At 35.0% G+C, this 16,785-nt stretch overlaps 1 protein-coding gene across 3 annotated transcripts in view; it reads left to right on the forward strand.

Moving 5' to 3' along the window:
- LOC110969264 (spectrin beta chain, non-erythrocytic 4) overlaps window positions 1-16,785 on the forward strand; it is a 127,956-nt gene that overhangs the window by 10,014 nt on the left and 101,157 nt on the right. For all 3 annotated transcript variants that reach the window (XM_022219312.2, XM_051957733.1, XM_022219313.2), the window contains exons 2-7: window positions 7,837-7,994; window positions 8,831-8,982; window positions 9,926-10,099; window positions 15,068-15,159; window positions 15,263-15,343; window positions 15,536-15,651. In XM_022219312.2, the coding sequence (XP_022075004.2) occupies window positions 7,850-7,994; window positions 8,831-8,982; window positions 9,926-10,099; window positions 15,068-15,159; window positions 15,263-15,343; window positions 15,536-15,651 (760 nt within the window). In that variant the 5' untranslated portion in view covers window positions 7,837-7,849. The remainder of the gene's footprint in view (window positions 1-7,836; window positions 7,995-8,830; window positions 8,983-9,925; window positions 10,100-15,067; window positions 15,160-15,262; window positions 15,344-15,535; window positions 15,652-16,785) is intronic.

Below are 16,785 nucleotides of genomic sequence, written 5' to 3' on the forward strand. Positions count from 1 at the left end.
AAACATAGGACCAGAATTCTGTGTTTTTACCACTAACCTTAATAAGACAAGACAAGATAATAAACTTTTTTGATCTCTCACCATCTAAATATACATGTTACAGTAGCAGGATAAAGATGAAAATAGTGTAATTTTATGATGGTTTGAGTGCCATATTTTTTCAAAACACAGATAATTTACATTTTCTAAGTTTATTGTTTTACAAATGTACAATGTGAGACTTTCAGAAACATGGGATTTGAATTCTGTGTTTTTAACCACTACTTTTACTAAGATAAGATAAACCTTTTTAAACTGTCTTGCCAATATTGCCAGAAAACAGAGTTACCATGACGAAAAAACAATAAAATATAAATACGTAGCTGAAATAAGACTAGGATAGAAAGAATAATACGTAAACCTGACTCTGAAGTAGCAAAAAAGTCTAAATATTGCATCCAAAATTGAAAAAAAAAACAAAACACATTATGAAGTAATATTGCCGTACTTTAGATCCTGTTACGTAGAACTGTGCAGGTTTAAACTGGTCCCTTTTGTCTATTTTCTATTTTTCCTCCATCGTCTGAGGTTTCCTTTAGGCTGCGTTGAGTCTCTGGAGGCGAATCGTGAAGCTGCTGTTATGTACAGAGCAGAAAATGGATAGCCAGGAGTGTGTGTGTGTGTGTGTTCTTGTACTTGCTACATGGTGAGTACCATTTTCTGCATTTAACTATCAAAGTGAGGACATTTTTACAAAGTGAGGACATTTTGGCCGGTCCTCACTTTGAAACAGCCATGTTTGAGGGTGAAGACTTGTTTTTAGAGAACAGATATGAATTGAGGTTTGGTTAGGGTTAGGGTAAGGATTATGTTTAGGCAATCAGTTGTGATGGTTAAGGTTAGGGTAAGGCTCTAGGAAATGCATTACGCCTATGGATGTCCTCACTAAGATAGAAGTACAAACATGTGTGTGTGTGTGTGTGTGTGTGTGTGTGTGTGTGTGTGTGTGTGTGTGTGTGTGTGTGTGTGTGTGTGTGTGTGTGTGTGTGTGTGTGTGTGTGTGTGTGTGTTATTGTCAGACTGTGTCGCCTGAGGCCGAGTGATTCCTGCACAGCTGAGTCTGATTATCAGAATGAAGGTGACGAGCTGCGATTGATTGAGAGACATCAGGTGGTTGAGGTTGGGCGAGAAGAAACGGCAAGGAGAACGGAGGGCAAACACACACTAATACACACTCAGACACACTCAGACACACACCAGTGACATGCACACTGTGTGGTATCGTCTCTTATCTGTAATCCAATCCTGGGTTTTGATGCTTGTTTTAATGAGTTGATGTTCTATTATAATGTTACATCTACTGTGATTCTGGATGAGTCCCCAGCAGCTTTATTTCCCTCTAAACCGTCACGTTATTTTCATGTTTTCTAAAGTCACTCAGTCTGACTGTTCCTACGTGTTCTAAAGGGAAAAAGTGATTTCACCACACGGGGGACAAAGTGAGAAATGTTTGGGGACGTTGAACGTGAAGCGGCTCATTTGCAACATCTGAGATGAAACTTAATGACAAAACAGACCGCTGAGCTGAGGAGCTTTAATGTCCTTTATTCTTCTAAAGCTGCTCGTTTTGCTCTAATATTCGTGCAAGAAGAAGAGAATAAAGAATGTTTACTCGAATAAATATTCTTTATTCCTTTTAAGCAGGGGTGTCAAAAATGCAGACGACTTTCTAAAGAGTAAAAATTCCAGAGAAGACGTTAACTGCAGATTGTAGATTGTTTTGCGTCATGTCATTTGTCTCATTATTTGTCATTTTGTTTCTCGTTTTTGTCGTTTATTCTCATTTTTGTAATATTTTGTTTGTTGTTTTTGTTGTTTCTTTTGTCAGATTTTTGTCATTTATCTCATCCTTTTGTCATTTTTTTGTCTTGTTTAGTCCATTTTTTGTTGCTCTTTCACTTTTTTGTCAATTTTTTTGTCTGTTTTTTTTTTGCGTCCTGTCGTTTGTCTAATTCTTTGTCATTTTGTTTCTCGTTTTTGTTGTTTAGTGTCTCATTTTTGTAGTATTTTGTTTGTTGTTTTTGTTGTTTGACTGCTTTTTGTCATTTATCTCATGTTTTTGTCATTTTGTTGCATGCTTTTGTCTTTTTTTGTCTCGTTTTTGGCAATGTTTTTGTTACTTTGTAATTTTTTTGGCTAATTTTTTGTCTCTTTTTTGTTTTGTTTCGTGTCATTTGTCTTATTTTTTGTCCCACATTTGTCATTTTGTGTCGGGTTTTTGTGATTTTCTATCTCATTTTTGTAAAATTTTGTCTTGTTTTCATTGTTTTTTTGTCAGATTTCTGTCATTTGTCTCTTTTTTGGTCATTTTTTTCATGCTTTTGTCTTTTTTGTCTCGTTTTTGTAAATTTTTTGTCACTTTGCAATTGTTTTGTTCAGTTTTGTCTCTTTTTTTTGTTTTTTTGTTCCGTTTGTCTCATTTTTGGTCATTTCATTTCTCGCTTTTGTCGTTTTGCGTCTCATTTTTGTAACACTTTGTCTTGTTTTTGTCTTTTTAAAAGTAAAATGCTACTCATTCAGTTGCAGATACCTGTGGCTTAATGTTTTGTAGATCCACTTTCACCATAAAACCGTTGTATAATCCAAACAACAGCAGTGTTTCATTTCTTAGTGTATAAATCCACTCTTTTCCTTTAGTTTCTCCTCTTCCTGGTTCCTCTACAGCCCATTTTGAGCTCCATCACCACACAGAAAAGCTCTGTAATATTTTTCGCTGTTATTCTCTCCGGGGAGGACGGCTAAGTGCATGTGCGCGGCTCGGTTTTAGCCGTGCACGCTGACATTTACTCGAAACGGCGACGCTGTTTTTCCACTGGTTCAGGTTTTAGTGACAACTCCGAGTTTTGTTTCAGGGGGAGAGCGAGCGAGAGGCCGGAGTAGGGGAGGGATGAGAGGAAGACGAAGAGATGCACCGAAAATAACAGAAACGGTGCACAGAGGCTTCAGTTACACTCTGAGTTTGTATATCTTACGAGAAATCTTCATCCGTCAGTCACATTTGTTCAGATCATGAGCCTTTAATGCACTTTTATTATCAAATACATGAACACAAACATACATGCAATACACAAAAAGCCCATTTCAGCACTATTCTTTTGTATTTCTGATGTGTTTGTTTGATATCTCTTTATTGTTTTCTGCTTTTAGTCGTTGCTTTGTGTGCTTAAAGGTCGGGATGGGGGATGGAAGGAGGCTGGGAGGGAGAACATTTTTCAGTCGGAGTTATCTTATGAACACAAAGACGGCCACCAAACGTGACACGAGGACATACCACTGCTCTTATTTATTAAAAATATGAAGTATATATGAAATAGAATCACACTGGAGAGAATCAGCTGGTACAGTTGGGTTTCTTGTGTTAGAATATGGTGTGTTACAGCCAGAAAAGACGATTTATATTCTAAATATTAACTAATAACATCAATAATCTGTATTTTAGTGAACAGAGATTTGTTATTTTGCAACTTTTGACAGAAAAATATTATTTTTTGCAAGAATTAAATGAGCAAAAAAGAAAAAAGTGCTATCTGATATTAAGATAAAAAAATGTTTATCTATTTGAGGATTTTAAAGTCATTTTTAGATGGTTATTTTACATATTTTCCCAATTCAATACAAACAACACACCAGCAAAAATCTGAATTATTACAAATAATAATAATTTGTTCTTTCTACACTCAACAAAAATATAAACGCAACACTTTTGTTTTTGCTCCCATTTTTTATGAGATGAACTCAAAGATCTAAAACTTTTCCCACATACACAATATCACCATTTCTCTCAAATATTGTTCACAAATCTGTCTAAATCTGTGATAGTGAGCACTTCTCCTTTGCTGAGATAATCCATCCCACCTCACAGGTGTGCCATATCAAGACGCTGATTAGACACCATGATTAGTGCACAGGTGTGCCTTAGACTGCCCACAATAAAAGGACACTCTAAAAGGTGCAGACAATATTTATATTTTTGTTGAGTGTATGATGTTTGACTGTAAAATGACGCAGTTTTGCTGCATTTAAAATGGCTACAAGCATCAATATTTCACAGATATTTGTGTTAATTTGAAAGAAAAACTGTATATTAAGGACTGGAATTAATTTATTTAAATCAGTTGAAAATAAAAATAATTTATTATTGATGACACTGTGTTTACAACATTTAAATCAATTAAAATGCTGCTATTTTTCCTGATATTTGCCATTAATTAATAAAAAATAATAAATGTTGACATTTTTTACAGATTTTTTTCTGTTTTGTTTATTTATAGATAATATTTAATAAAATCACAAAAAGGTATTAATTTAAATGTTAACATTAAAAAGGCAATGTTTTACTGTAGTTAAATAATGAATTTAAATATAGTTATTTTCCAGATATTTGCTGTTATTAAAAAGAAAAGAAGAGGCATATTAAAGATTAATTTAAAAAATAATTTATATTAAACTGATAATTTGGTGATTTTTCTTTTGTGTTTAATGACAGAAAGTATTCTGTAAATTAACAGTAAATTTCAAAAAGATAATTTTAAAATGTCAGCTCTTCTCTGTTTTGCTAAGTTACAGATAATATCTAATAAAATCACAGAAATAAAGATTTATAAAATAATTCTATTAAACTGATTATTGATGTATTTTTCTTGGTTTGTTTGATGACAGAAAATATCCAAGAAAATAAGAATTTACAAAAATGTTTTATAAAGTCCACATCAAGGTTAAAATGATACTCCATCTTTTTACAGTGCGTAAACTGTAAGATTATGCTGTTTTCTGCATTTAAATCATCCAGAATGTGAATACTTTGCAGATTTTTGCTGTTATTTTCAGAGTTTTTGAACATTACGGTTCATTCTCTGCCAGATTTTCACAATCTGGACTCAGAGTTGTGACTGAAATCGACACAAGTGAGAATCTGCACATTTTAAATCCTGAATTTTGTCCCTCTGGGCCGCCGTCGTCATGTTCTTTGATTCCCTCTGGGGTCGCCTGTGCATACAAACGTGTTGTTAGCAGCTCTGTAGATCAGCACCAAATAGCATGTTAACGTCCTGTCGGCACATCTGCTCTTCAGCGAGGCAAACGATGCATGTTTTATAACGAGAGATATGAAGAAAAAATGACAAAAAACACAAACTAGCACTATCGTTTCATTTTCACCCATGGTTGTTTGTATTTCTTTATAATGTTTCTATCTTAAATCAAAGCTGCAGCTTTAATAAGTTAATTTGCGCTACTTGTCTTTAGATTGGGCTCGTTTTGTTTGCCCAACATTTAAAAAAATAAACACAAATAGAAGCTGATTCGATGCAAACGACAATAAAACCGACATAAACAAAGACAAAGCAACCATAAGGACACACAAAATAACACAAATCAGACACAACTTGATGCTAATTTGATGAAAACGGAAATAAAATCAATGTTTAGACACACAAAAGGACGACTGGACGCAAAATGGCTGCAAAGAGATGCAAAACAACAAAGACAAGAGACGCAAAATGAACAAAAATAGAAGCAAAATGACCATAAATACACAAAAAAAATGAGTAAAACTGACCTATAAAGGACCATCAATGCATTGAAAACCAATGGAAAGACAAAACAACTCTAAAGATACACAAAAAAAAGACTAAAAGGCACAAAACCAAGAACAACAACAACACAACAACAACAACCAGAAAGATGCACAAAATAACACAAAACGGACACAAATTGTTGCTAATTTGATGAAAACTGAAATAAAATGTGTGGAAAACCAATGGAAAGACGAAACATCGACAAAGTTATGCAAAAAATATGACTAAAAGGTGTAAAACCAATGTAAACGGAGACAAAACGACCAGAAACAGCAGCTTCACTTCACTTTTAGAGCCTCTGGTCTGACCAAACACCACCCTGGATGTGATCTTTATCATTTTCTTTGTTTTTTTGCTTGTTAGTCTGAGGAAAACTGTGTAAAATATCTTCTCAAGAGTGAGAAAGCTCCGTTAATAGCTGCCGAGCTTTTCTAGCAGAGTGGAGTTTCAGTTTCCACCCAGTCGGCTGGTTTTTATGTCTGAAGTGAGCGTTTCTTGACACCAGGATGTGCAGTGTTCTCTGTTCATTTTCATCGAGGTTTAAGTTTATTTTTTGGTTGAAATCACGCTCGAAAATGATGAACATCATAAAACTGAGCAGAAGCCTCTTGATTTGCTTTGAATATCTTCGTTTCTCACCTCTAACCCTGCGCTCTGTGATTTTTTTAGTTATTTTTATCGTCCTGTTTCCAGCTGTCAGACAGGAGAGAATGTTTTTTCTTTTCTTTCTCTCTCATCACAGAGATTTTATTTTAAGCTTTGCTATTGTAAAAGTCTCTGAAGGCGAAGACAGGCGCTGCATCATTCATGAGCAGGAAGGAGCCGCTGCTTATTGGGTTTTTTTAGCTGTTAGTCGAATTATTTGTGCCTTTTAAAGACTCAGAACTGACCTAATCAGAGAACATACCATTGTGTTGAGGTTTCATGTCAGAAAATCCTATTTTTTGTTGTCAATGTCATATTTTGCACTAATATTCAACAATCATGGAGCTAATGATAAAGATAATGTTTTTAAAAAAACACAACCATCTTTATTTTTCAGGGTGAATGTAAATCTGTGCACTTCCCTTCCATGAAATGTCCTGCAAACGATGCAAAAACGTTGCTTTGCTAATGCTAAATATACAAATTACTCAAATAGTCAGGTTTTATTGGACGAATGTGCAAGAAAGTTCATTTTGTTTTATGATCTAAAAATGTTCTGCAATGTATTTGATGATTTTATTCTAAGACTATTATGAAATAATCAAATCAAATGTATTTATGGGACGATTAAAACAACATGAGCTGCAACAGAATGATGTGCAAAACATCAAGTAAGGATGAAACTTATAAAATCAGTTTGGTAATTTAAATAAAAATCTAATAAAATACTAAAGTCGATTTCTAAAATTCTAAAAAATATTTTAGAAATGATCAAATGTATCTAAATATTAAAATATATCATGTAAATATATAGAAATACCTATCTAAAAGTATGAAACGACATAAAATACATAAAAATGCAAAAAATAAGGATTAAACTTAGGATTAAAAAAATATAAAATAGAACAAAGCAACTTTTAAGATTAATTTCTAAAATTCTAAAAAAAATCTAAAAAAAAATCTAAATGCATAGTAAACTGTATAATATAAATAGATAAAAATTAATTATTGAAAAATATATAAATACAAAAGAAAATAGGAATATTAGGACCATTTACAGCAGCTAAAAGCCATTAATAACATGTACGTCTTGACGTTTAAAAAAAAAAAAAAAATGAAAATCGTTCCAAAGCCTCCAAGAATTGGAATAATGAAGCCTTAGTGGACAAATGTAGAAATAGTTGCTATTGTTGTATTATCTAAACATGTTTTGCAACATATTTGATGATTTTAATCTCAGAAAACTTCCTTTAAAGAGACTATTTATTTACAAGGCAAATGTATCATCCTGTTTCTAGCTAATAAAGCCACTGAAAAGAGAGAATATATCTTTTATTTACTCTGATCACAGAGGTTTTATTTCAGGTTTGCTGCTGTAAAATGCTTTGTAATTGCGTGTGTTTCAGTGTTTAAACTTGTGTCTATAAATGAGGGTTAAACAGTAAAGGTTGGGGATGAAGAACTGCTTTTTCCGTCCTGTGCTTGTTTAAGAGTGTCTTTTAGGGCAGCACAGACTTTATGACGTCCTCCAAACGATCCGATGCCTGATTTTTCCGTCTTTCTGTGTTTTCTGCAGGGCGTCGGGCGCGATGGCTAATGCCTCCCCAGACCTGGACAACGCCGAAGCCCAGCGCCAGCTCAACAACAACAACCGACCAATCAGCTCTGGGTTCTGGGAGACGGAGTGCACGAGCTCCAAGCTGTTCGAGTGTTCGAGGATTAAGGCCCTGGCAGGTCAGAGGTCACAGCGATCGATGAAACATCTGGACAGACACTGAAAACACATCTGCAGCTGTTTTAGTACATGAAGGACATGGTGTCTGTGTAAAGATTAAGATTCTTCATAGTTTGAAACTTTTTTCATGATTTATTGAGAGCTTGAGTTTTAGAAATGATGGCAGAAATCCCCAAAGATCAATATTTTAAGATGCTAGCTCACTGTTTTTTCATTCCACACATCTAATAATAATAATAATAATAATAATGTATTAGATTTATATAGTGCTTTTCTGGGCACTAAAAGCGCTTCACAATGGATCCATTATTCATTCACTCACACATTCTCACTCTGGTGATGGTAAGCTACTGTACATATGTAGCCACAGCTGCCCGGGGGCAGACTGACTAATATCACTCATTTTATCCTTTTAGTGACATAAAAATTATTCATTTATATAATAATTGTAAAAAAAAATAAAATAAAATGAAAAGCTGAAAACAATGTCCACATCAAAATTACAATTTACAGATGTGATCATAAAATTATGCAGTTTTACGGTATTTATATCAGCTAGAAATAAAATTATTTTCAAGGTATTTGCTTTTTTTTTTTTTTTTACAGTTTTTACATTTAGTAAATTTTTTGATACCTATTATGTAAGATATCACTTTAATATTTTTCAATATTATCCAATCTGTTATGCTCCTTTCAGTGGTTGATTTAACCCTTGAAAACTCATCTCTGTGTATCAAAGTTACTTTTTCAAAGTATTCTTTTCCATAAATAATCTGTACTTGCTTGAAATCACGTCTCTCTTCAATTTAAAGTGTATTTTTTTTCATTCCGTCAGATGAGCGGGATGCGGTGCAGAAGAAGACGTTCACTAAGTGGGTCAACTCCCATCTGGCCAGAGTTTCCTGTCGCATCTCGGACCTGTACAACGACCTGAGGGATGGATATATGCTCACCAGACTGCTGGAGGTCCTCAGTGGAGAGCTGCTGGTGGGAAAACACTCAAACACATCAGAAAATCACACCGTGCTTCCACTTCTCTGACATTCTCAAATCACAGTTTCATCTTAATCATCTTTTAAACTCATCTTTTGCTCTCATTTTTCCCTTTTTTATTAAATTGGAGATAATAAAAAGTAAAATTGCAAAACAAAATACCCGTTTATATATTTGATATTGACTGTAAAACAAAAAAAGAAAAGTAGTTTTGCTGTATTATTAGGATTTACTGTTAAAATTGTTCTTTTTAAAAAAAAAAGTTTTTACTTTTTAAAACACTTTTTAACAATTTTCTGTTATTTTTTAAGTTTCTTTTTGTGTTAAATTCCAAAAAGTAATAATTTCCATGCTAAGATAAGATAAGATAAAAATGATTATAAAAATTACTATAAATAAAAATTTACTAAATTTTTGTGTCAGATATTTCTCAGAAAAAAAGCAAATGGCATAACTTTAGAAATGCAGTGACTAAAAGTAAAAACAAAAAAATAATAACCTCAATCAAATACATTATTTGTACTGTATTTAAATCAGCAACAATATGATTATTACCACAAACATATTAAACTATAAATAGAAAGCGTAATATGGTAGTAGTGTTTGTAGTCTAGTTTAACTGAGCTGTCTCTGGATGGGAAGCATTGAAAGTGCTGCATAAAGCTTGTTTTTTCCCCCAGATATAGTAACATTAATCACTGCTTTTCCAAGAAAGTTTGCATGTTGGAATCATTTTGTAATCTTTTTTTAATTTTCTGTGACTAAAGTTGGCAGTATAAATTAGCTGTAAAATGGAACAGTTTTTTACGGAAGTCATGATGTTAGAACTGGATATCCCATGAGGAGCATTGATATGAGAGAAGATCTGTCTCTAAACATAAAAGTGTTCCAAAAAAAACGTCATCTAAGTGTAATTAATATGTGGTTCCTCCCCCAGCCGAGGCCTACACGGGGCCGTATGCGGATCCACTGCCTGGAGAACGTGGATAAAGCCCTGCAGTTCCTCAAAGAGCAGCGAGTTCACCTGGAGAACGTCGGTTCTCACGACATCGTGGACGGAAACCACCGACTCACGCTGGGCCTCATCTGGACCATCATCCTTCGCTTCCAGGTAAAAACAAATGACGTGTTGCTGAGAAACGTAATGAGATGAGACCGTTTTAAAGCTTAGCAGTGATGAAAACCCAAATGAATCCCAAAGGCGCCTGATAGAACCACAACAACAAGATAGAACCACAACAGCAAGATAGAACCACAACAACAGGGCTGAAGGTCGAAACTCTTCTACGGTTTCTACAGTTTCACTTTGTTTTGATCCAAAACAACTTCCGTCTGAGAGTAGATACAACACAAGCAAGGATCAAGAGAGTCAAGAGAAAACAACCTAGATAAGAGCCATAAAACAAGTTCAGGTGTGATAATAAGACCGTGGTGTCTATAGGAAGCGCGGTAGGAAATAGGAATTTTTTGCAGTCTTTCAAGTGCAAAAGTGTTTGGTGAAGAGCTCATTAAAGGTCTTTTGTCTTTTCTTAAAGACTAAGAGAGACTTGTTCCACCACCGAGGAACCAGAGAGGAGGAGAATCTAGCTATCAAGTCCTATTATCATGCAGGGTTTTTAGTGTTTTCTTAAAGACTGAGAGGGAGAGTAACTGGTTCCAGCACCAGGAGACCACAGAGGAAAAGATCTAATTCAGGTCTGCGCTCAACCAACAAAAGACGCCTGATTCAACCACCTTATTAGGGTCGGTTGATGGCTTGACTCTTCTCCTCTGTGGTTCCAGAGAAGAGTCTAGTTAGACTAAAGACCTTTAAAGAGTTCTTCACTGAACACCTTTGCACTTGATAGACTGCAAAAAGCACAAAAAAGAAGAGATTCCAATTACCTCCTGCACTTCCTGTAGGCAGCACAATCCTATTATCACACTGGGTTTTTGGTCTTTTCTTAAAGACTGAGAGGGATTCTGCAGATCAAAACAGACTTGAACTGGTTCCAGCACCAGGGAACCACAGAGGAGAAGAACTCTCACTTTCAGGTCTACACTCAACCAACAAAAGGCACCTGATCCAACCACCACAACAGGACCGGTCGATAGCTAGACTCTCCTCCTCTGTGGTTCCCTGGTGGTAGAACGAGTTAACAAACTCTGTTCAAATTGCAGAGTCCTTCTCTGCCTTTAAGAACAGACTAAAGACCTTTAAAGAGCTCTTCACTGAACACCTTTGCACTTGAATACATTTGTAAAAGTACTTCCTGTAGGCACCACGGTCCTGTTATCACACTTGGACTTGTTTTATGGTTCTTATCCAGGTGGTTTTCTCCTGACTAGATCCTTGCTTGTGTTGCATCTGCTCTCAGACGTACGTTGCTTTGGATAAATGAAACTGTAGAGTTGCAGATTTCAGGATTTCTGTCGTCACTTCTTGGTGTCTGATGTCGTCCTGCGGGGAATCGGAGGCTTGAATCTGATCTTGTCCAAAGTGCGCTGAGGCCTTGGTGCGAGTCGCCTCTCTGAAGGTTGCTGTAATCAGCAGCATTTCGGCCGAGCTGCCGGCAGTTGAGTTCGGGGAGAAGCTGTCACAGCTGCAGCGTCATCAGCGAGCGACGGCAGCGACGGCCGAGTTGGTCGGATGGAGCCTGAATGTCACTCGGCGGCCTGAAGGCAGCGTCGCCTCCTGGTCTGCTCTTCTGCAAGGACTCACAGCACCCACTCACCTACAGTCCAACGCTCACATGCACACACATCACACACGTGCACGCTCCTTCGTGCACGGCAGCAGCAGCAGCAGCAGCAGCGATACAGGATCACTTCCCTCCATGTAAGTACAGCGGGAGCCCACGGCTTCTCCTCATTCCGCTCCACTGCTGCAGTTCGGCTCAGGAAGCTGATCCAGCGATATTCAGAGCCTCAGACGTTCCTCCTCCTGGGACGCTGGATCGCCGTGCTGCCTCCCACGAAACACGTTTAACAGCTCTGCTAACAGAATTATTAACCTGTAGTGTGTGTGAGGCTGTGCAGTGAGACAGAGAGGAAGAATTTACTGTGTGAAGGTTTCAGAGTAAATAATGGAATGAAGGGAGGTGCTGTTTGTTGAAATTGTAGTCTTTATAGATGTTATTTATTTCCACATTTATGGTTATTCAAGCATAATATCACACCTCCCATGGACTTTGCTAACTTTCTCAAATCAGAGTTGCATCTTAATCATCTTTGAAACAGTTTTTTTAAACAGATTTTTCCCTTTTGTGTTAAATTAGACATAATAAATAGCCAAATTACAACAAAATTATACAAATATCAATTTGCAATAGCAAGGTTTGACAATTTATTTTCTTTTTACTGTATTTATATGGATTTGTTGTGGAAATAATTTTAAAAATATTTTTCTACTGTAACTTTTTTTTACTGCACTGTTAATTGAAGGTTTGTTCCCGTTAAACAACAAATAGTAATATTACAAAAAAGTATTATTTATATATAAAACAGGCAAACTGTCACGTCAAAAATCAATATTTGTCCTTTTACAATGTTTACTGTAAAACTACACTAGTTATACTGTATTTAAATCAGGAAAAATAGATTATTACGGATTGAAAAAGTGTAAGTTATTTAGCTGTTATTTGTTACAGATCAAATAAAATCATAGAAAAAAGCATTAATTTACACAAAACTATAAAAAAGGTCAAAAATTTATATTTTTACAAATACTAGTTTGTTATTTTACAGTGTTTTATCTCAGTCATCTTTTAAACAGTGTTTTTGTTTTACAGATTTGTTCCCTTTTGTGTTGAATTAGAGGCAATGAAGAGTGAAATTACAGCAAAAGTATTTGTTTACATTTTCAATATTGGCTGTGAAAAAAGAAAACAAAAAATGTATTGCACTTTTAACTGTATTTATGAAGATTTGCTGTTGAAATTCATGTTTTTTGTTAGCTTTTTACTGTTTTTAACACTAACCTTTTAGCAATTTATATATATTTCATTTGTATTAAAACGATAGATAGATAATAAAAGAGAAATATTAATTTAATATGTATTAATAATTTATTTTAATGTAATATTTCAATCATTTTTAGCTGTTGTTTGTTGCATTACAGATATTATCTAGTGAAATTATAGAAATATGGCATTAGTTTACATGTTGACTGTAAAAAAACAACAACTGTAAAACCATGTCCACATCAAAAGATTATATTTTAGAAATAGTAAAAAACTTTCAAAATGTTTTTTTAACTGTATATAAAAAACAATAAATGTACTGTTATTGAAGATTCATTCCTGTTAAATTACAAATGCTAAGATTTCAAAAAGTATTATTTACTTGTAAAGTTAACTAATAATAATAATAATGATAATAATAATAATACGCCACACTGTAAATCACATCAGCATCAAGAATCAAACCTTACATTTTAAAATTTTGTAACCTTTCTCAAAGTAGAGTTTTATTTTAATGTAGTTGCATGTAAAAAAGAGAAAAAATGTTAATTTATAGATATATTTATTTTATGCAGCTGGAATCATTATTGTTTTACTGTTCAAATGGGGGATTTCCATTTCTGTCAGTGTAATGTTAATCATCAGTTTACAGTGATTTTTCATTATTTCTGATTTTTACACAGTCATTTTTTATCCATAACTGTGACACCAGAGAGAGAGAGTCTGAGGCTTGATTCCAAACCTGAACTCTTGTATTAATCCTGTAATTTAACCAAACATTTATATGATGCAGAATTATCTCAGGCCGGTCGAGGTTTCTGCTCTCTGTCGTCTCGTCTCCGCCTCGTTTTTCCTTCTTCCTCGGTGGTGAAAGTGAGAGTTTGCTTTGCTCAGTCAGCAGCTCGAAACGAACCACTGCAGTCGCTGCAAACCGGCCGAGAGAGGCAGAAATGCAGGTTCAGAAAGAGAGAGAGAGAGTCGTTGAGTAAAGGAGGAGGTAGACATGATGTACTTACAGAACCAAACACAGTAGCTTCATTAAGACTCTGGTTGTATCTGGAGTCCACATCACTTCCTGTTTACAGGGTTTGGAGCTTTTTACTCTGTGTTTACTACATATTCAGATGTTTACTGGATTATTTTCAGGGGGATTCTATATTTTTCTGTGATTCTCTTAGATTATATCTGTAATTTAACAAGACGGGGAAATAAATCTGTACTTTATAATCCATTAAATGCATTTTTAACAGCAAATTTAAAACAAAAAACAAATCTGTAAAATAATATGTTTTTGCTTGTTTAAATACAGTAAGAAGTGGCATTTTACAAAATGTTTCTGTGATTCTACTAGATTTTGTCTGGAATGTAACTAAACTGGTAAATCTCTGTGCTGTTATTCAGATTTTTACAGCTCTTGATGCCTTTCTCTTGTCTAAAATCTGCTCTGCTGCTGAAAAAACATCAAGTTTTGACTCCAGATTCTCTCCAAATGCAGAGACAGACAAATAATTTTTGTCTAATCTCAACCCTCATCTGTTTTATTTGTGTTCTCAGTGCACATATGCCGCCCGTCTCTTTCTGCACATCTTTCCACACACTGTGTTTGTGAGTCTTTTTGTGTGTTTGTGTTGAACCCGACGAGGCGGCAGCAGCTGATTCCAGGGTGTCACGTCCCCAATTACCTCGCATCATGTCACTGTGACGTGATTGGTCCAATGGCTGTCACTGTCACCTATCATCAGTTGTTCTCAGGAGACTCGCAGCGATTTCTGTTTTCACACTCCAACCCTCGCCTCATATTGCTCCTGTCGCTTTAGTTGTTTTCCTGCTTCTTGTTTGAGGGATTTTCTGTTTGGGAAATCTGACCTTTGCTTTGATTGTTTCTGGGTAGATCATATCACTGGATTTGCAAATTCTGTTGTATTTCATATTTTTCTAATCAGATTTTCCAGATTTCCAGCTTTAGCTCCATTGAAATTGCGGCTACTGTCAATATTTAGCGTCAAAATTAGCATCAGGTACCTAAAAATGAAGCAAATTAAGTCTATATCTGCTCTTAGAGATAGAAAATGTGAAGAATGTGTCATACTATGTCTCCAAGAAATGCTAAACTGTTGCTTTTTTGTGTTTCCGTTCAGATCCAGGTGATCAAAATAGAGACGGAGGACAACCGAGAAACTCGTTCGGCCAAGGATGCTCTGCTGCTCTGGTGCCAGATGAAGACTGCAGGGTGAGCAGCCAGACGATAAAAATACAATTTCATGATCATTTCAGCCCGAGTGTTTGATTCTCGGTGTGAATTTAAAATTGCAAACCGTTCCTCTGTGCTGCAGGTATCCTGAGGTCAACATCCAGAACTTCACCACCTGCTGGAGAGACGGCCTCGCCTTCAACGCCCTCATCCACCGACACCGGTAGGAAAACACAGCTTAGCGGCATGCTAGCATGTTTAAAATGCTCATTTAGCAAGTTCTCATCATGATCACAGCAAGTTTGCACCTTTTGTATACCATATTTTCCATTTTATTGCCTTATCTCACATGTATTTTTAGTATTCCGGCCTCGCACACATGACTAATTCTGTTTTACCGTCTTTTTTCCTGCAGACCCGACCTGATCGAGTTCCACAAACTCACTCGGTCCAATGCAACCCACAACCTCCAGCAAGCCTTTAACATCGCCGAACAGCACCTGGGCCTCACCAAACTCCTGGACCCAGAGGGTGAGAGGGTTTACATGAAATTCATTCAGACCTCATTCATCACAATCCATAATTCTGACGGAAACGTTATTTTTCCATTCAATGAGATAAATAATGATTGTATTCGATCGTATTGGGAATTTAGCAAAACCGGCAAAATCTATACAATACCAGCTTAGCAAGTTATTCACCATTTTTCAGTCTGTACCAAATATATTTTTTCTTTAATAACAGTATGTTTTGCTGATTTAAATACAGTAAAAGTAGTTTAATCTTACAGTCAAAGAACAAATTAGATTTTTGATCTTTTCGACATTATCATTGACATTATTAACAGTTTGGGCCTCTGGTTTTTTTCCAGGCAACGTTTAAACTAATACTTTTACTGTGATTTTACTCAATTTCTTTCCCTGTAATTCAACAAAAGACTAAAATGTGTAAACGGACAGTTCAATTTAATTTATTCATTTATTTATTTATTTATTTATTTATTTGTCTTTGACATTTTTCAGTCCTGACTGTACTTTTTTAAATAAATGCAAATATCTGGGAATTTACAATATCTTTTACTGATTCATATACAGTTTTAAAAAAGTGTAATTTTATGGTCAAAATGAACAAAAAATAGCAAAGGTACAAATTAATTGTGAAAGCACATTTTTGACTTGGATATTAGTTATATTTTTGGTCAAATTTTCTATTTTTATATTTTTTTAAATTAAAATCACAGTTTAATAAGTTATTCACCATTTTTCAGTCCCTAACTTCTATATTTTTCTTTGAAATAATGGCAAATATTTGCAAAATATTAACATGGTTTTCTGATTTAAATACATCAAAAGTAGTTTAATCTTACAGTTACACGTAAAAGAGCAAATTACCATTTGTAAGTACAGATTTTTCATAGACATTACATTATTGTTTTTGGGTTAGATTTTTATTTCTTTTTCATTAAAATCCCAGTTTAGCTAGTTATTCACCATTCTTCAGTCAGTACCATTACATGGCAAATATTTAAAAATTTACAACATTTTTGGCTGTTTTAAATGAAGGGTTTGGAAGCGAATTTCTGTAGTTTTTGAGAAAAATGGGTCTAAAGTTTTGTGCTTTCCAGAATAGTCTAACATTCACTGTAAGGCTATGCTTGGGTTGTGG

The sequence above is a fragment of the Acanthochromis polyacanthus genome, chromosome 13, assembly GCF_021347895.1.
Source record: "Acanthochromis polyacanthus isolate Apoly-LR-REF ecotype Palm Island chromosome 13, KAUST_Apoly_ChrSc, whole genome shotgun sequence".
In the NCBI taxonomy this organism is placed as follows: domain Eukaryota; kingdom Metazoa; phylum Chordata; class Actinopteri; family Pomacentridae; genus Acanthochromis; species Acanthochromis polyacanthus.